A 22,162-nucleotide genomic window follows, 5' to 3' on the forward strand; every position below is an offset into this window, starting at 1 on the left:
ACACAACGTGCGCTCGCTGAGAGCAGTGCATGTGCCTGGACTGCAGAATCTGGGTCCAGACAGGCTGTCCAGAGGCAATGTCCCTACGGGCGAATGGTCTCTACACCCGCAAACAGTCCGGCTGTTGTGGGAGAGATTTGGCATGGCGGAGGGGGACCTCTTTGCGTCCCACGAAAACGCTCACTGCCCCGCGTTCTTTTCCAAGAACGAAAGCGCGCTGTCACGGAAATGGCCGTGCTGCCCGCTTTATGCGTTCCCTCCCGTCTCCCTCCTTCCGCAGGTGATAGAACGGGTGAGAGAAACAAGATGTTCAATACTGCTTGTGGCACCTCTTTGGAAGAACCAACCATGGTTCCCAGATTTGATGCAATTAGCAGATGTCGCCCCATGGCCGGTACCGTTGAGGAGAGATCTCCTCTCGCAGGCCAAGGGCTCGATTTGGCACCCTCAACCGGAGTTGTGGTCCCTCCATGTATGGGCACTCAACGGTTACCCGCTGATCTCGCAGTGGGAGTGCTAAATACCATCACTCAGGCTAGAGCTCCATCGACACGACGTCTGTATGCCTCAAAGTGGTCGGTGTTCTCCAGCTGGTGCACAGCTCGAGGTTATTCACCCCTTAGTTGTGAGGTGACGGAGGTCCTCTCCTTCCTACAGGAGCTGTTGGATAAGGGCAGAGCCCCATCCACGCTCAAAGTTTATGTGGCGGCCATCGCGGCGTTTTCTGAAACGGCGTCCGGTCAGTCAATAGGAAGGAACGATTTAGTCATCCGGTTCCTCAGAGGAGCTAGGAGGCTGAATCCTCCCAGACCTCCGTCAGTCCCTATGTGGGACCTCGCGGCGGTTTTGGAGGCCTTGAAGGGTCCCCTTTTCGAGCCTATCCAATCGGTTAGCCTTCAGCATCTGTCGTTCAAGACAGTATTCTTGTTGGCTCTCGCTTCTGTGAAGCGTGTGGGTGATTTGCATGCGCTCTCGGTGAGCCAGTCGTGCTTGGAGTTTGGGCCCAATGACTCAAGGGTCATACTCAAACCTAGGCACGGTTATGTGCCGAAATCCCTCAACACACCGTTTCGGGCTCAGGTTATTGCCCTGTCTGCCCTGCCGGTGTCAGGGGAGGATGGAGACTCGAGTCTTCTTTGCCCTGTCAGGGTTTTAAGAGCTTATGTGTCTCGCTCTGCTGCCTTTCGGCAGACGGAGCAGCTATTTGTCTCGTTCGGTGGACGTTCCAAGGGAATGGCTGTTTCGAGACAGACTCTATCCAGATGGATAGTTGACGCCATAGCGTTAGCTTACGCTTCCAGGGGCCTTCAGTGCCCGTTGGGCGTCCGAGCACACTCCACAAGAGGCGTCGCCTCGTCGTGGGCGTGGTCTACTGGGATCTCCTTGCAGGATATATGTATGGCGGCGGGTTGGGCCTCGCCGTCTACATTTATCAGGTTCTATAACCTGGAGGTTCCCGCCTTGCAAGCAAGGCTGCTGTCGGTATAGAAGAATCGGGGCCCTGAGGGGAATTCTGAGTTCATGAGCGCTATGCGCTGCCGACTGTTATATGGGCAGTATTGCGTAAGACCCGCATTGCCACATTGGTCAGGCCTTGCCTCGGCTGTGTGATGTCATATTGCCGCATCTACGGATGCTGCTAGATATGGGACGGAGGGCTTTCCCCCTTTTCTGTCCCGGACTCTCTGTGAGTCCCTCAGGTGACTGTGCACTGTAAATCCTGGGCGTTGCTTCAGGTTTATTGGTGTGTGATCCCTGCGCGCATGGCGTTTTACATCGGGTTCCCGTAGCGTCTTAGCTAAGACGCAGTACGAGAGAGCTCTCGTAAGAGAACGTACTCGGTTACGAAACGTAACCTCGGTTCTCTCTAGAAGAGCGAACGAGTACTGCGTTCTCTGCCGTGCGTACGATTCACTCTGGTTCGCTTCGGCGATGAAATAAATCAGGTGAGTCAGCCTTTTCGAGCTCCTTTTATAGGTTGAGCCACACCCGTTTCGGCGGGAAGTGGCAAGAAGGGCGCGAAGCCCCTTATTGGTCTGATGTTGCATCAGCCTGCGCTCGATAGGCTGTGCAGTTGCCGCAGAACAAGCCAATGAGCGAACGAGCCGTCTCGCCTATGGCTGTGTACTGCTGCAAATGCGCTTTACAAAAATACAAAATTAAGGATAATTATTTGCTTCAGTATTTCGTGAAAAGAGACTTTTCCCGTTGCGTCTTAGCTAAGACGCAGTACTCGTTCGCTCTTCTAGAGAGAACCGAGGTTACGTTTAGTAACCGAGTACGTTTTCACACAAAAAGCAGCACAACTGTTTTCAACATTGATAATAATAATAAAAAAAAATTCTTGAGCAAATCAGTATATTAGAAAGATTTCTGAAGAATCACATGAAGACTGGAGTAATGGCTGCTGAAAAGCTTTACCAGCACAGCAATAAATTACATTTTACAATATACTGAAAAAGAAAAAAATACTAAATTGTAAAATTATTTAACAATATATTTTTATAAAATGCAGCCTTGATAAGCAAATTATCTGTTAACATGAGCTAATGCACCGTGAACTAACATGAACAATGAAAAATTGCATGTCTATTAACAAAGATGAAAAAATGCTGTAAAAAGTTAGTTCTGCATTGCTAATGCATTAACTTATGTTAAGAAAAAAGAACTTACTGTTAACCATAATTATCTTTTCTACTGTACATTTTGTTCTGACATGACTATATTTAGCAGAGCACTATTAAAAACAACAACAAAAACAGGCAGTGTAGCCTTATAATATCGCCCATGATGTTACTTATTTGCCATAATAAAAGTAATTATCAGCTATTATCAACACCCAAAATTTTTATAACAAAGTCTGGCAGTTGTAAATAGTATTCAATTGGTGCCAAAAGTAGTGCTGAAACTTCTGAAATTGAAAAAAACAATGAAATGATCAAATCCCAAAGGCCAAACTTAACTCCCCAGTTTGAACAAGGACCATTTTAACCATCTAAAACAGAGTTGCTTACAAACTCCAAAAAACAAAATCCATGCGTCACAGTATACCAGATCAAAAGAGGAACAATCGCTTTGGGCAGGATGAGCCACAGAGGCTTGGTGTGCACTGGAGGGCACACCATGTCAGCAAGCAGGTTAAAATGCGCCTTTGAAGCATTAACCACTGCTAAGTCATCTCATTGGGCCTCTGCAGCCTGAAGCCATAATGCCTTTCAAGGAACGGGTCCACATTAAGTTCACCAGCTCCATCATAGCCCAGGGTGCTGGAGATATGCCTATTGAGCCTCATAAACACATTTTCTAGTTTTAGCGAAGTACATACACATCTAGGACATTCACAGCACGTTTACAGGCAAGGGAACACACAGTTGAACATGCTCAAAAATAGCCTTGTCATCTAAAATGACTAGGGGCGCCGAAGCTTGACATAATTTTAAAAGAGTGGCTGTGTTTTAGACTTTTTAACTAGCTTTTAACAGCATCATCTTGGGAGATATTTGACTCTTTCAGGTTTTTCCTTATTTTTAGATATAATCCTCTTGCAAATGTACTGTGTATTCACAATTTGAAACCCTATTAAGGTGAATAACAATAATCCAAGTAATCTACTTTACTTTCCTCACAAAAAGTAAGGAGCAGGTGGAATTCCATCTGTTCTCTGTGGATTATGGCTTTGTCGTCTTTCTCAGTGAAAACAACAGCATGTGATATAGGCTGATAGAGGTCAACTTCTTTTTGAGATTAAAACCTGGTCTTATCTGGACATTCTCCATCAGCCAGAAAAATATCTCAAGTGGTAAAAGAATACAGGTGCATCTCAAATTAGAATGCCGTGGAAAAGTTCATTTCAGTAATTCAACTCAAACTGTGAAACTTGTATATTAAATAAATTCAATGCACACAGACTGAAGTAGTTTAAGTCTATGGTTCTTTTAATTGTGATGATTTTGGCTCACATTTAACAAAAATCCACCAATTCAATTCATCTCAGCAAATTAGAATATGGTGACATGCCAATCAACTAATCAACTAAAAACACCTGCAAAGGTTTCCTGAGCCCTAAAAATGGTCTCTCAGTTTGGTTCACTAGGTTACACAATCATGGGGAAGACTGCTGATCTGACAGTTGTCCAGGAGACAATCATTGACACCCTTCAGAAGAAGGGTAAGCCACAAACATTCATTGCCAAAGAAGCTGGCTATTCACAGAGTGCTGTATCCAAGCATGTTAGCAGAAAGTTGAGTGGAAGGAAAAATTGTGGAAGAAAAAGATGCATAACCAACCAAGAGAACCGCAGCCTTATGACAAAATCGATTCAAGAATGAGTGAACTTCACAAGGAATGGACTGAGGCTGGGGTCAAGGCATCAAGAGCCACCACACACAGACGTGTCAAGGAATTTGCTGAACCTCAGTCAATGTCAGAGGCGTCTTACCTGGGCTAAGGAGAAGAAGAACTGGACTGTCGCCCATTGGTCCAAAGTCCTCTTTTCAGGGGAGAGCAAGTTTTGCATTTCATTTAGAAACCAAGGTCCTAGAGTCTGGAGGAAGGGTGGAGAAGCTCATAGCCCAAGTTGCTTGAAGTCCAGTGTTAACTTTCCACAGTCTGTGATGATCTGGGGTGCAATGTCATCTGTTGGTGTTGGTCCATTGTGTTTTTTGAAAACCAAAGTCACTGCAACCGCTTACCAAGAAAGTTTGGAACACTTTATGGTTCCTTCTACTGACCAGTTTTTTGAAGATGCTGATTTCATTTTCCAGCAGGATTTGGCACCTCCCACACTGCCAAAAGCACCAAAAGTTGGTTAAATGACCATGGTTTTGGTGTGCTGGACTGGCCAGCAAACTCACCAGACCTGAACCCCATAGAGAATCTATGGGGTATTGTCAAGAGGAAAATTAGAAAAAAAAAAGACCAAAAAAATGCAGATGAGCTGAAGGCCACGGTCAAAGAAACCTGGGCTTCCATACCACCTCTTATAACTTAACCTAAAAATTTAAATGAAAACTGAAAATATACAAATAAAAAACTGATTATTAATATTAATAAATAATACTGAATGTTATTTTAAAAATAAAACAAATCTATTAAGATATTTAGTAAATTTCCTACCATAAATATATCAAAACTTAATTTTTGATTAGTGATATGCATTGCTAAGAATTAATTTGGACAACTTCAAAGGCGTTTTTCTCAGTATTTAGATTTTTTTTTTTTGCACCCTCAGATTCCAGATTTCCAAATAGTTATCTCTCTGCCAAATATTGTCTGATCCTAATAAACCATACATCAATGGAAATCTCGCTTATTCAGGGTTCAGGGTCACAAATATATTTTATCTCTGTGGTGTCGTGCCAGACAGCCCTTTCAACACTAAAATGTCACTGGACCTCACCTTATGTATTTTTTTTAAAAAAGTTTTGAATCATATCTCACAACTAGTGTTAATTTCGTCAGACGAGACGAAATATGTTCGTCAACAACCTTTTTTTTAATGACTAAGACGAGACAATGACAAGACTGCACCACTGTCCAAAAACACTGACTAAGACTAAATTAACATGCATTATTGTTGACGAAAAAAGACGAAACGAAAATGTTTTGCATAAAATAAAAACTAAGATAAAATGTCTCTTCATTTTCGTCTACAATCGTCTCTGCTTTTTCATCAACTGTTACGCCTTTAAAAATTCAGAACGAGTTTGCGGCTTCGCGCTGTTGCTCAAGTTACAGGTCTCATACTGCTGTTGCTGCCAGCCTGTGGCTGCAACACGAAACTGCTGAACACACAACACCTGAAGCGAACAAGAGCGCCGACGACATGCTATGTCGAAGGAAGAGGCTCGATATTTGTGTGTTATAGTTAGCAGCGGTCTGTTATCAAGAAATAAAATAGTGTGTGCGTAAAAAGAATTTGTCCAAACGCTGCTCAAAAAATACAAGATAAAAAAAAATTCCTGAGCGCAAGTCCACCGTCTAGGCAGGCTTTTTGTGTTAAATTATATTTCGTGTTGCTGCGCAGGCTCTTTTATTGTATATGACAGCTTATGTCCCGATGATCGGTCTTTGCATTACGATTAAAAGCAGTATCAATAAAGTAAAAAATTGTGATCAGGTTAATCATTTGTGAATGTGTCTCCTAAATCAGAATTTGAAAACCAGACACATTTAACATTTGCATCCAACAAAAATCATTCAACAAGTGTATTTTGTCAGGTAATTATGACATTTAACCAATGTTTGAGATATGTGAAACACTTTTTTTACTGAAATGTTTATCAGTAATAATGTGTTATTTAAAAAAAACACTAAAAAATTTTGACTAAAACTAGACTAAAATTAAAAGACTTTTAGTCGACTAAGATACCTTGAGTTTTCTTTTGACTAAAACTAGACTAAAATGACGAGACTTTAGTCGACTAAAACTTGACTGACAAAAAAAGATATGTGAATGACTAAATATGACTAAAACTAACAAGGACATTTGGCACAAGACTAAGACTAAATTAAAAATAGGTGACGAAATTAACACTACTCACAAGCATAAAAAGCTGCAGTATAATTAATGTTTGCTATGGCTCATAAACAAGCAGAACTGTTCTGATTTGTTTTGTGATTGATTGGCATTCTTGTTATTTCGTGTCTGGTTAGTAAACAGTTTTAACCTGTATAGCAGCTTGTGTTGAAACCTCCAATAGATCAATGGCATCAAAGACATCACTGGGAATAAACATTTAAATATCTAGCTTTAGATGTTCTTGTTGATCTGTTTACCACACTCTAAAAAATGCTTGGTTGTTTAAACCCAACTTTGGGTCAAATTTAATTTCAAAATTTAACTCAACAGCTGGGTTAGTCCATATTTGACCCAAATTTGTGTTGAAACAACCCAGCATTTTTTCTGAGTGGCGACAGACACAATAAAAACAACTGCTAAAAACATCAAAGTAGCAGACTTTGTTGACAAACACATTGTTCTTGAAACAGCAAAAGAGTTTTAAAACATAGGCTTTCTGTTCCCTCACGAGCTACCGAACACATGCCACTGCTTCACAATAAAAGGAGATTCATAGCCACTTGAAACAAGGGCCAATTATTTTCACAGCTCCTGTTGTCACTTAGGCTATGCAGCTAATATACCAGCTGCTCGCCTTTAGGCACAATATTCCTTTAATGAACAGCCAAATCCCTCACAGCAATATGACAGAACATAAAACTAGAGCATTTATTTTAAAAAAATCCCTGGGCATGTGCTTAGCATCCCCCCCTCCCACCTCAGGTTTCAAAAGAACGAAGAAACATAAAAATCTTTAAAAAAAAACGAATCTTGCTCCTTTAGACCTAATTTTTGCTCAGTAGGCCAGTGGTCTTCCAGGGATCAAGGTCTAAAGTGAGACGGATGGTGTCAGTCTATTCCTCAGGGCTCACTTATTCAGCCTCTCAGCGGGCTGGTATTGACTGCCCTGTTGCTAAAGAGTCAATGACCGGAATAAGCCTGGCGGGAGAGACGGGGGGAGAGAGACAGACCTCCTCCAGATGTACAGAGAAATCGGAGTAATCAGGATGAAATTCCTTAAGGTGGGTTTGAGTATTTAGTCAGTGGGTCAAAAAAAGTAAAAAAAATAATAATAATAATAATAATTTCACGGTTAAAGTGACAATTCACCAAAAACCATGAACACTTAATTTGCCTGTGGAACACACAAGGTAAACAGCCATGGTAATTCTGAACTACAACTGTATGGAAAGTGAAGAGCTTTCAAAATAACTTCCACAATTATTTTCATATGGGCTTGGAACAAAATAAGAGTTAATAATTAGTGAATTTAATGCTGAGATTTATTTCAATTACAATATGAACAACGAAACATTAAAGAAGATGGCATAAAACATTTAAAAAAGTGAAATGGTAGCACTTTATAATTAGGTTCTCCATTGATTAATGCATTAGGTAACTAATACAACACAACCATTTTTTACAATTTTTACAGCATTTATTAATCTAGGTTAATGTAAATACATACATATTACATAAACATACTTTTGTTATGTATGTGCAATGTTAATCTGAACTCCTTAATGTAAATATATATATATATATATATATATATATATATATATATATATATATATATATATATATATATATATATATATATAAAAAATATATATATATATATTATTTTAATATGTAGGAATTAAGATAAGTCAAAAGTAATAATTTGTTTTTAAATGTTTCTTTAAAAACATATACTTTTACTCAACTTTATTCAAAAGTAACAGTAAAATGTCAGTCACTAAAGATTTACATTTCAAATAAATGTCGTACTTTTGAACTTTACTTAAAGAATCCTAAAAAAAAAAAAAATGAATAAGCATGATTTTTACAAAAATATTAAGCAGCACGACTGTTTTTAAAATGAATAATAAGAAGAAGAAATCCTTTGTAAGCAGCAAATCAGCAAATTAGAATGATTTCTGAAGGACAATGCTGAAAATTCAGCATTGTCAAAGGAATAAATTACATTTTAAAATATATTAAAATAGAAAACAGTTATTTTAAATTCTAATAACTGTTTTACTGTATGGAGCAAATAAATGCAGCCTTGATGAGCATTAGGGACTTGTTTCAAAAACTTATTTAAAAATCTGACTTACCACAATCGTTAAAAGGGTTTTGTAAATAGTTAAGTTACTAGTGAGATATTTTCTTGATAAATGTTTACAAGATGCTGAATGTGAATTTGCCTGATTGGATCAATGCACTTATGCCTTATCGGATCAAAGAAACAGAAGGGTACATTAAAAAGAGACAGTACTGACAAGCTGTATCTAAACTTTCTGAATGTGCATTGCTTATCCAATTGTGAGGACTTGAATCAATATGGACAGTATTCATATGCACACCTGGATAATTTCCATTTCAATGACCTACAGGAGAACAAAGTGAGATGACCTACTTCCAGTCAACCTCCAAATTGTTTGTCTATCGCAGAAATTCAAAACGTGCAAGTAACAACTCAATCATAAAAAAGTCCAAGACACATTCTCACCACAAGCCACGCTCTCAACTCCCTTTCAAGCTTCCACACACAAACAAACGCACACATCACTTCGACAGCATGTTTTGGCACCCCTGCAGATATAAATGGCTCAATTCTGAAATCACAGGCTCTACACGACCCACTGAATCAAGCTGAAAAGTGTACAACTCAGGAGAGAGTTTCTGACCAAGTAGATGCACATATTAAACACGCACACATTCAAAGGGTACTGACTTTAAAACTAACAAAAACTCCACTATTGAGCAACAAGCTATCGATTTCTGAATCTTAAGTTTCTAAAGCATTTCATTTCAGATATCTTCTCAGTAAAAATGGACTCAAATGCCAGACAGAAATTCGCAAACAAATCGACCCGAACATTCCTGCTGGCCTTACTAAGGTGCTGGCAGCTGTTTTCAGTGAATCTCAGTTCGTAGAATGTGCATTCATTCTAAACGTTCCAATTCCCAGGGTCAACTATAGGTTCTGAGTGTTGTTGCTAGTTCAGACTTTTTATTTTCCACAGGTGGCATCTGACATCTTTAAGGCATTCTGGTGCAGTGGTGACTGAGTGAACTCATGCGTAGTGTCTTCAAAGGACACTGGCCAAAGAAAACTTTCAGAGCAACAAGGTGAACAACAAGGGAGAGACTGTAAGCTGTATTATAATTTTAGAAAAATATGTTTTTTTTTCACTTAAAATGCTTTTGAATTCCATTTAGAACTTTCAGTAAAAAATAATAACTGACTATAGCTTTAATAAATAAATAAGCAATGCTTACTAAAGATGCAAAGCACTTAGCATTCATTTTGGGTGTGCATTTTAACACTATACTGTATATAAGTAAAAAAAAATATATATATATTTATTGAACTTGTAGGATTAAATATTTGCTAATATTTTATTTAATCTTTTTAATATGAATTTATTTAAATAGAATCAGCATAAATCTGTTCTTTGGATGTTTCTCAAATCACGCTAATAAAATAATAATAATAATTTGCACAATAGAAGCATTTTCAGACTTTTAGCTTAAATGGACAGTTTAAAATATTTTTATCGGCAATGAAGAAAAGAGACTGCAGAGTGATGCAAGAAACATAAGCTAGCACAGCTATGTAGAAAATTTGTCAGATATACACTTTAATGTTCATTATGTAAAAATCTCAAACGGATACCCATTTGTTTTAGCGTGAGAGAGAGTGAGAGAGTGAGTGGCCGATGGCTCTGTGTGCGAGAAGCAGAAGTGTCACAGAGGACGATGGACTGAACAGTCCCGCCCCGTCCTGCCCCCCTCCCTCCGTCCTCTCTGCCCAGCACCGTGCCATATGCCAATTCAGCACCTGTGATTGAGTCGGCACATCTGACACCATCAGCGGCCTCGTTTCCAAATCCATTCACGGCCTGACTGATTGAGGGCCGCTTTCAGGATGGCCGGATGTACTGACCTTTAGAATACATGGTTAAAATGTGAGGAGGAAGTGTGAAGGGGAAGTTTACATGAACACCGAATGTTCTGCAGCTGCCTCTTTTGAAATGGAAAAGTTGGGTCACAATACATTTAAGAAAAAGTGGCTTAGTCCTAATTTAATCAGGATAATAATTATGATTTACAAAACAGACAGATTATAACTTGTAAACATAAACTGGAAGTGCTAAAGGTGACAAAGCAAAATTGCATGAAAAGTTTAAACAAAACAAATTTGTCTATTCACTTAAAAAGATATGATTTAATAGAGCACTTAGAAATGAGCAAGAGTTATACACTATACACGAAAAAATTATAAAAAATACACCAAAATAATAATTAAATGTTATTATTAAAGTATTAATTTGAGTATACTTGTTTATACTTGAGTATCTGTTTTCATAAGGTTTTAAAAGAGAGACAAAAAAGACAAAAAAAATACTATTTTTATCAATAATCATAATAGAGTATAATTTAGCTTGTTTTTAAAAGTTTTACTTAATAACCTGCTTTCTCAAGGTTTAAAAAAAATTTGAAGAAAAAAACAATACCACTACTACTACTACTAAAAAAAGTATCATTTTTGGTTTGATTTTTGGTATAATCATTAAAAACTTGTCTTCTCAACAATTAAGACAAAAAACAATATAAAAATAATTTATGTGGTTCGATGTCATTATTCTTGCAATTCCGTTTTTTGAACCTTTTAAGTGTAGTTTAGTTTTATTGTCGACAAAGCTGAAATTTGTCACGACTCTACCATACAATATAAGCTCAACATAACAAAAATCAACAGCAAACCAAAAGTTTCAATTGCTTTTCTTATGCCGATTAACAACTCAACACATGAAGTCATGCAGCTCACCTGCAGGCATGATGCGATGCATCGCCACCGACAGGAAGAAGATGGCGTCACTATAGTATGCGCCAGAACCTGCACTAAAGTGTTTCTGCATGGACTCCACGATGGGGAATAATTTCTCAGTAAGGGCATCTACATTGTGAAACACCACCTGGAACAGATAACAGACAATATCCGTGTTAAACAAGGGTATTTTTGTGACCCTAGTGACACTGACACTACATATTTGTAGATTTGTGCATGGAAGAACAGGAGTGAGCTGTATTTCTACCCTTCGCTGGCACTGAGATTTCATTCTAAGGTGTTCACTATTTGGCTCAGTGAACCTTGACAGGTGTCTTTTACTGTTCCTTTCATTGAAAACACACAATACCAGTGTTTGTCTGCAGTGAAATCGGCCCCCCAATCCTGCTCAAGGCTTTGGCGTCGACTCAATTCGTACAATCAGATAATGTGTATCTAATGCTAAGTTGCACAAAGAGGATTGATGTGGCGGGGTGAGGGGGGCTGTTCATTCATCACAGATTTCCCATTAAGGTTTTGATTCCAAAGGTAATATGTTTCTGCCATAGAATTAGAAATCCTCCTTCAGTTGGCGAAACAAAAGCACTAATTCAGCACAAGCTCAAATTCAAGAAACACATTCAATACTACAACAAAGTTTAGTCTCATTTGTGTGCAAGAAAGTGCAAAAGTAGTTAGACAAATATTTGTTGTATATAAAGGCAGATTTTCTTCGAAACACAGTTTCTTCAAAAAGTCAGACGACCCGACGGTAGCTGCTCGCATTTCAGCCTGTCTGAGTGACATTTCTAGCTGGATGAATGACCATCACCTTCAGCTTAACTCCTGGTGATTCCAGCTAACCCATGGCTTCATCACAACTTCTCTATACAGCTGGGCTCGTCAACCATTACTCCTTCGAGGACAGCCAGAAACCTAGGAGTTGTGAGGGATCATCAGTTAAGCTTCACAGACCACATTGCTACAACGACCCGGTCCTGCAGGTTTGCCTTATACAACATTAGGAAGATTAGACCCTTCCTGTCAGAGCAAGCAACCCAACTTCTTGTCCAAGCTCTTGTTCTCTCCAGACTGGACTATTGTAATGCTCTCCTGGCGGGCCTTCCTGCATGTACTGTCAAGCCTCTGCAATTGATCCAGAATGCAGCAGCGAGGGTTGTCTTCAATGAGCCGAAAAAAGCTCACGTTACTCCTCTCCTCATCAGGTTACACTGGCTACCAGTAACCGCTCGCATCAAATTCAAGGTACTGATGCTAGCCTATAAGACGACCACTGGCACGGTACCAACATACCTAAACTCACTGGTTAAATCTTATGTGCCCTCCAGAAGTTTGCGCTCTGCAAGTGATCGACGCCTTGTGGTGCCATCCCAAAGAAGTTCAAAGTCACTCTCACTGACCTTTTCCTGGACTGTGCCCAGCTGGTGGAATGACCTCCCAATCTCAATTCGTACAGCTGAGTCTTTACTCATTTTCAAGAAACATCTAAAGACTCATCTTTTTTGCCTGCACTTAACCAACTAACACTAGCACTTTTCCTTTTCTTGTCTTTTCATTTACAAAAAAAATAAAAATAAAAATAAATAAAACCTGGCTATGTGTTCTATACTAGACTAATTGAGATTTGTCATGGCACTTGTATACTGTAGTTGTTCTCTTGTTGACCTGACTGCTTCTATTGTTCTCATTTGTAAGTCGCTTTGGATAAAAGCGTCTGCTAAATGATTAAATGTAAATGTAAGTCCGAAATTTTTGTATGAATTTTTCGCCCGTTGAAAAATAAAAACGACCTCACGTTGTTTCATGTCACGTCATGTTTACACACTGCCTCCAAAACTTTCATCCATCAAAAAAATTCAGATCAAGGTTACATTTTTTGCGTTTTCGCATCCGTAGCATGCATTTTGATAGGAAAGAATGGCGAATACAAAAAACTGAAAAACACATGCAAAGACCTTGCATCTTTAGACTTGTAGAAATTTTTTACTTACAGAATGTGCTTCGCTTTTCAGTCAAAAGATATAATCCGATGTAATAAAATATCTGTTGCAAACTCCAAATAGAATTAGAGAATTTCGATAAAGAATTTCATTCAAAAGTTTGGGATTCCTGAAAGAACCAAAGACACATTCAATTGTTCAAAAATGACAGCAAAACATAATGTTAAAAAATATTTTTACTTCAAATAAATACTTTTTATTACTTTCTATTCATCATAAAAACCTGAAAAAAAGTATCACAGTTTCCACAAAAAAAAGAAGCACAATGTTTTCAACAATGAAAACTAAAATGTTTCTTAAGCAGCAAATCAGAATATCAGAATGATTTCTGAAGGATCATCTAATACTAAAGACTGGAGTAATGCAAAAAGCTCAAAATTCAGCTTTGTCATATAGGAATAAATTACATCTTAAAATAGATTTAAATAGAAAACATTTATTATTATTATTATTATTTCACAATACTATTGTTTTTACTGTATTTTTGATCAAATAAATACAGTGTGAGTATAATACATTTAAAAAAACAAATCTGCTCAAATATCAAGTTTGGGAGCAATGCATTTAATATTCTATCATAGTTTATTTGTGATATCACCTTTAAAGCCACTGGTAAATAATGCAGAAGCAGTTAGAAATAACAGGAAACAAAACTTGTTTATAAGAACTTCAAAGAGGACTGATTCATTCATTTCAGTTCCAATAAAACTGCCATTTCACTTCAAAAGAAGTAATAAATAGGAACCGAAACTAAACCAGTAAATGCTATGTTCATTTTATAGATTGAGTAACTGCAGGAATCGACTATCTCTTCCAGGAATTTGTATGAGTTTCAGAGTGTAGCCACATGCAGAGCTCAGTGTAATCTCTATTACTAGCACATGAAGTGCTGTGCAATATTCAATTAAAGGCTTCTGACAGTGTTAAAGGGTTAGTTCGCCCAAAAATTTAAATTAGGCCATAAATTACTCACCTAGAAGTCTTCCTAGGTGTATATGACTTTCTTCTTTCAGATGAATACAGTCAGAGTTATTTTTAAAATTGTCTTTGATCTTTCAAGCTGTTTGATGCCAATCAGAAGGTGTTGCACTGCATCATTCCAAGAGAAGTTTAATAAAAAGCGCATCTTAAAAAAAACCCCGGGGGCTGAACAAAGGCCTTCTGTAGCGATGTTGTAAGAAAAATATCCATATTCATAATGTAATAATTAGTTATGCACCGAAATGAAAATTCTGCGCCGAAACCGAAAATTTAGGATGCACTTGGCCGAAAACCGAAACTGAAGCCGAAAATGGCTTCTTTTAAAAACGTATATATATATATTGCTTGGATTTAATGGATCTGAATTGAAAAATCACAATATAATAATCAAACTTTTATTAACAGTTACATAACAAAACATTAAATATTTTTTACAATAAATACAAATAACAATTATTCTTCAAGTTTTATGTTCCATCAAATAAAATAGTTTTTTAAAAATTGTGCAAAAAAATCCACAATTTTGGAGATTTTTGCAGAAAAAAAAGTTACATATTGCAACTTTGGTGTCCTCTCGTATAGGGCTGTCACTTTTGTGAAAAAAAAAATCGATTCGATTTTTGAGACATAGGCAAAGTGTTCATTGAATCGTTAGTAAATTGCCTATATTTGGCGTTGATCCGTTTTTCAACGCCAAATATAGGCAAATCCACATACAACTAAACATGCATTAGGGCGAACGTAAAGAGGACGCTTGAGACGCGCACAAGTCAGCAATGTGGACTGCCATAACATCAATGAAAAACATTACTGAAGGCTACATTGATATTATGCACTAATAGGCTCTGTGTGTGTGTGTGTGTGTGTGTGTGTGTGTGTGTGTGTGTGTGTGTGTGTGTGTGTGTGTGTCAGAACCTGACATTGCTGTGTGACGCGTGTTCGCTGCGAGCGTATAGTGACGAGCTGGACGCGCTCCGAGAGAAGGCCGTTAAAATCGATTCCCTGTTTTCGTTTTCGAAACTTGTGTTGGTTGGTCCGATCGATTGTGCAGCTTTTGTGACAAGCTTTTTTTGATTGTGACAGCCGTTTGACATGCTTAATCTTTGATAGGCAGACGCGTGATAACAGCTCGACCGTGAGTGAAACCTCGCTTGCGCACGGATGGGAGGGGCGGGTGACATTCATTTTCGGTTTACGTTTTCGGCTGTTTTTTTTATTTCGGCCCGAAAACGATAATGCCATTTCGGCCGAAAATTTTCGGCAGCTGAAATTTCGGTGCACCCCTAGTAATAATCACTTTAATGTAGCTTGCGGCAATTTCGAATATTGGCTTATATCGAAATCCTCTGACATTTTTCTTTACAAATTCTCGTTTTGTACTTCTAAGTAGTGACCGTTGCTCTAAGCAGTGACCGTTGTTCACAGAAGCAGTTTTTGACTGACGACGTATGAGCCTCGTGAAAACCAACGTATGTTAACAGGATCAAAAGGAAGCAAAGATTCTTTACTTTAGAAAAGGAAAACCAGGAAAACCAGTCCCCTCTTGGCTTAAATCGGAATCCTCCGACATTCTTCTTTACAAATCCTCGTTTTGTACTTCTAAGTAGTGACCGTTGTTTTGTTTTGATCTCTCCCCTGCGTTTCCGCATGCACCACTTCTGAGCGATGAATGCGCAAAGCCGAACTCCTACATCATCCTCCTGGAGCTGCTTCAGTCTACAACACATGAGCGCAAGCTACATTTAAGTGATTTTTATGTTCTGAATATGGACATTTTTCTTACAAAAACACATTGATTCACTACAGGAGGCCTTAGTTCACCCACTGGAGCCATGTGAGACTAGGGATGGGACGATAACCGGTTTTATTGATAACCGTGATAAAATGTGCTGAAGGTTAGTAATATCGTTTAAAAATGAATTATCATTAAAACCGTGTTTGATTATCGCGGTTTTAATAACTCACTATTAAATCATGTCCAGCCAGCAACAGTCTGACGCAAGCGCAGCGCACAATGTATTTTTTTGTTTTTTTTCGAGAAGGAATTGCGAAAGTCAGTGACTTTTCTATGCTTTTCTATGCTTCTACACTTTTCATTGTAAGGAAGGAAATGCCACAGAATTTAATCTTTCTTTAAATTAAGTGCATAGAGTTGCTTGTTTTATTAGTTGTTTGTTGATTATTAAATATAAAACTTGCTGAAATGTTTTCAGTGTGAGCATCAACTATTTTTGAACACTTTCATCTCGTTTCAACAAAACCGTGATAATATTGATAATCGTGATAATTTTAGTCACTATAATCGTGATATAAAATTTTCATACCGTCCCATCCCTATGTGAGACACTTTTTTTTTTTAAACGGATGCGCTTTTTATTAAACTTCTCTTGGACCGATACAGTGCAACACCCACTGAGTGGCAACAAACAGCTTGAAAGATCAAAGACAATTTTTTTTCATAGAACTCTGATTGGATTTGTCTAAAAGAAGAAAGTCATATGCACCTAGGTTGACTTCAGGGTGAGTAAATTATGGCTTAATTCTCATTTTTGGGTGAACTAACCCTTTAATGCCCATGGGGACTCTGAGCAGAGTCTGATGGTCATTTTATGCGTTTCTAACTTTCCAAATAGTTCTGGAGGTGTGAAGGTCTATAAAAAAGTTTGTGTAAAAGAGTGTGTATGCATAAATATCACTGACAATCTGAATGTTCTGTGAAGGAATTCTAACATCATAGTCATTGAGAATATGTTCGCCATACCTAAACTAAAAAGCACCATGTCACAGTGAAGGTATCAAATAGTATGAACAACATCACTTCAATATACTTCATAGAATACCATGATACTACTATGGTAAACCATGCTTTAAATCAGTTTAGCATGATGGCCATTTTAAAATGCAATATGTGACCACCATCTACCTCTATCTGCCAGTCCAGTCACACTGCAACACACAGATGTCAGAGAATGCAACACTTAAATCATTAAGCTTTCACACGCTTCATTCAGTCCCTCAAAGAGCTCAAAGAATGACCCCTAATGATCCCCAGAAGCAGCTGATGGGGCCGACATCCCTTCCCCGAGAACACATGTCTGATGAACTCATTCTGGTTCCCTCTCATTGTCATGAGACTGTGTGGGAGTCTGGGAGCCTACAGTGACAGTGGAACTTTCCACACGCTCTGTGTCTGCGCAGTTCAGTTTTGAAAGCGAGACCAGGTTCAGTCTATAGCCTGCAGACAAAGACAGTCTCTGCCCTATAAACCACATGCCACCCCAACCACATAATTATAACTATATGCATGTTAATGGATTATTATTAATGTTATTATTGTATATATATTACAGTGTATAAATATATATACATGTATATACAGTGTTCCTGTAGCTCAATTGGTAGAGCATTGCGCTATCAAGCGCAAGGTTGGGGGTTCGATTCCCCAGGAACACATGATAGGTAAAAAATTGATAGCCTGAATGCACTGTAAGTCGGTTTGGATAAAAGTGTCTGCTAAATGCATAAATTTAATTTATTTTAATTTAATTTAATTTAATTTTGATTTAGTTTAATTTTTAATTGTAATTTTTAATTTTAATTTAATTTAATTTAATATACATTGTAGGGCTGTGCAAAAAATCGAATGCGATTTTCATGCACATCTCATCAGTAAAGACGCTCCTGTAATTAGAAGTATATCTCAAGCATGTGCGTTCATAACGTGATATTTAGCCCCTAAAATGCGAATTTTTACCAAGGCAACCCTGCTAAAAAAACGTATATGTTAACCACGGGAAGCAATTTTTATCGGGGAACCACCTTGAAGCGCGATTGGGCTAGTTTTGGACTAGTTTTGAGAAGCAACTGGGCAGGATTTGTTGTAAAAACCTGGCAACCCTGATCCGAACGCACATGCTGGAGATATACTTCTAATTACAGGAGCATCTTTACTGTCGAGATCTGCATGAAAATTGCATTCGATTTTTTGCACAGCCCTAATACATTGTATATCAGCACATTCAATAATCTAATATAATATAATACAATAAAATCAAATAATTTTTAGTTTTACATTAGTTTTGAACCATTATAAAAAATTATTATTATTATTATTGCTACTACTACAATGAGTGCTGTATTATAAGTCGTCATTCAGTTTCACTCAATGATAATCATTCAACTTGCTCATAGTATGAATTATTACACGCTGCTGTAATTTAGATAAAAACGCTTTCTCTTACATAATGCTTTTGGCAGCAATAAAAACAATTCATTGTCACTAAAAACAGAATGCCGTCTTATTTGTAATTCAAAAACATCTAATTTACACTACTGTCCGAAAGTTTGAGGTCAGTAAGATTTTTATATATTTATTTAAATTAGAACACATTAAATTGATCAAAACAGACAGTAAAGCCATTTATGATACATTTCTATTTGAATTATTTTTTTTTTTTTCATTTTTCAACAAAAAATATCTATCAAATTCAGCTTTGCCATCACAGAAATATTTATATATTTATTATGTGTTTTTAAAAAACAATATAACTTTATAAATATATATAACACAACATAATAAATAATCATGCGTTATGTATTACTCTTAATTCAACAACAATAATTATAAAGCGTATTTTTAATCACTGTGACTACAACGATTATAATATATATTATATATATACGTCATCTTCTACTACAATTATCATCAAATTTTACTGTCCAATGAAAAAAACTGCTGTTTTGTAAATCTGCGTGCATATGTGTGTTTAAACGGTTTTAATCAAAATGTTACAGCACATGTTGGGGTGGGTAGTAATGATGATTATAGGATGTTGCATTAAGCCAAATACTCATTATCTCATTGTGTGCGTGCGCGTGCGTGTGTATTGAAAAGAGTCAGGATTAAAGGAAGGTAATCTGAACCTCAGTCTCACAGCATCCCTGCTGCTAAACTGAGCTACTGTCCATCCGCCTGTCCAGGACAGAGGATCAGCCTCCACTAATGCCCGGCAACAGGGCCGTTGCTAGGCAGAAACACTACTGTCTGCTCACTACATGAACCAGACACATTGCACTGCATCGATCTAATCAATCATATGAGAAAAAAAAATCAGAAACTCAAAAAGTCCGGTGACAACCTGACCAACTATATCTCTGAACTAGGCCAAGTTTACTTAATGGTAATAAAGACAAATCCTCTACAGCAGGATCAGAACAAAGATCCTGAAGCTCAAAGAGGAATCACAAAAAGCCATTGTGGTAGAGTAACACTGCCCCCGTGTAACCGACATACAGCCATTTTTCTGAAAACCCTCAGAAAAAAATACTTTAGTTACTAAAACATGATTTATTGTACCATTAGGGTCGGTAAATTTGTCATAGTATTTTCATTTTTGTGTGTTTAAATGTACCATAATTTTGTGAAAAGAAAATGATTTCCTTCTATTTGAGTGTAAATCACATTTACAATGACTTTTAAGTAGCAAATTATGCTTATCTCAAAAATATCCACAAAAAATAAAGACAATCTCAATGTCATAATATTTATGTGCTCACAGAATGACCCTAGTTGTTTTGAACTAAAAGATTGGTTACAGAGTGTGAGCGGCCCTGAGGGAGCACTGCTGTATGAGAGCTGCGGGTTGTTCTTCTGTGAGCTGATCTAAAGGAAAAGTCTGCTGCGTGACCTCTAGTCCTGTGGATGATGTGTGCAAAGCAACTGTCTGAGTTCAGTTTTCCTGCACTGCCATCTGCTGTGCTTAGAAAAAGCAGAAAATGCCTTCATGCATTAAACAAAAAAACCCCAAAAGGCTCCAAATTTAAAGTTGCAAACCAAACATCTTGTTGGCAACTTAAACTAAAACACCCAGTACTGTATATTATATTATATTATATTATATTATATTATATTATATTATATTATATTATATTATGTATAGTATGTCTATATAATAAAGAAATAACTACTGTAATACTAATAATAAACCAACAACAGTATATGCATATTAGTTTTTTAATTTGTTTTTTATCTATTTATTTGTAAAGATATATGTATTATGTAAAGTATGTTTATTTTATATAATAAAACAATATTATAAATAACTACTGAAATAATAATGAAAATAATAATTATTTTGTGTTTTCTATTATTATTTCTATTATTTCCTATTATTATTATTATTATTATTACACACAATTTACAGCATGTTTATGTAATCTAACATAGTAATAATAATATAAATGTATCAGAAGGGGATTATTGCAAGTACTACTACTACTCTAAATAACAACAATAACAACACATTGTTATTATTAACATCGAAATCTATTTTAAAGACATCAAAACATGAGAGAAACACACTGAAAAACATAATAGGTTCACTGTACATACCTCGTACCGGAAAGTTGCATCCAGGAGAAGTTCAGGAAGCATCTTCTCCCCCAGCTCCTGACTACCTGCATCAGAGACGTAATGGAGAACCAGCATCTCATCCTCCAGGAAGCGTCCATGTTTGGCCATGGAGCGCATGGCCACCTGAAACTTCTTCTGCAAGCTCAAGCTCTTGTAAACCTTGGTGAACATCATGAGAGCATGAAATCGTGATGGCTTTCTATCCAGGTCATCTCCAGTTCCTGTTCTGCTTTCTGAACGTCCAGACCGGATGTCTATGGAAAGATCTGCATCCTCACGGTTGCTGTTGTGGCTTGCTTGTGTTTCCTTGATCCGTTTTGTGGTGCTCGAGAAGTTCTGCTTTTCGGAGCCAAAGTAGTAGAAGGCCACCACTGCCAAGGCTGCAGCAAAGAGCAGCATGATCTGATAAGACCTAAATGTGCTGATCCTTCCCATGGTGACTGACAGCGCCCGCAGGACACCCATGGATCCACTTCTACATGCACAAAATAGATCTTGTTGACAGTTTCTAGACTCCGATTACACCCCTAGTGCAAGAAACAACAATTAATCAATGACATTTTCTAAAGATTCATCTAATGGCACAATATTTGTTTTGAGAGGTTAAAGCAAAGAGGATACAGCCTGTTCATCACACAAATCTGTCATATGACTTCAGAAGATTTATAATAATTATTATAAATCATATATGACAGCTTTATATAATAACATATAACGATATGGGCACATTTCATGAAATCTTTTGTGTTGTTGTCAGTCCGACAGAACATTACGTAGAGCAAATTGAGACATAATTAGAAGGACAACTCCAAACAAAAAATCTTCAAAAGTGTCAGGTCTGCTGAAGTCAGTAGCGGAGTGTTTTAGGTTTGCACATCCATACATGTATATCTATTCACCTCGCAGCAGGATGGCATGTAAGCAACAGTTACTGCACATGATGGCACGGAGTCACTTACCGCCGTCACGTGACGCGTTCAGCAGCGCGCGACAACATCAGAGTCCTTCACTACTGCCGGAAGCAACCGGTCTAGCAGTCGATCACCAAAGAACGAAGGTACAAATACATTGGCAAAGACAGAGGAAATATGCAGACAGGAGACATATAAACACTTGCGCGCCTTACACAACCGGAAGTCAATTAGTTCATAATAAAAGTCTCGCAGTCACGTGATAACGTTACATGTTATTATCAGATAATTATACAGTCTATGGGTACATCCAGAGCCGTTGAAAAATATACATCCATACACATATATATCTATGGGGTACACCAAACTCCTTTTTTATTTCTGATATTGTTTTCCTGTAATTAAAACAAAAATACATGGACATGTATATAATCAGACAGATCCACACACAGACA

General features: G+C 37.5%; 1 protein-coding gene across 2 annotated transcripts in view; it reads right to left on the minus strand.

Annotated features, from left to right (window-relative positions):
- LOC132119603 (xyloside xylosyltransferase 1-like) overlaps positions 1–21,945 on the minus strand; it is a 46,690-nt gene extending 24,745 nt beyond the window's left edge. Inside the window, exons 1-3 of one of the 2 annotated variants that reach the window (XM_059529710.1) lie at positions 21,756–21,945; positions 20,776–21,271; positions 11,383–11,530 (exon numbers count right to left, since the gene is read on the minus strand). In XM_059529710.1, coding sequence (XP_059385693.1) covers positions 11,383–11,530; positions 20,776–21,261 — 634 coding nt within the window. In that variant the 5' untranslated portion in view covers positions 21,262–21,271; positions 21,756–21,945. Of the gene's footprint in view, positions 1–11,382; positions 11,531–20,775; positions 21,734–21,755 lie in introns of those variants that run through there. The other variant, XM_059529711.1, reaches the window with a different exon arrangement.
- Between the last annotated feature and the right edge of the window lie 217 nt (positions 21,946–22,162).

Source organism: Carassius carassius, chromosome 38 (genome assembly GCF_963082965.1).
Source record: "Carassius carassius chromosome 38, fCarCar2.1, whole genome shotgun sequence".
Taxonomy (NCBI): Eukaryota; Metazoa; Chordata; class Actinopteri; order Cypriniformes; family Cyprinidae; genus Carassius; species Carassius carassius.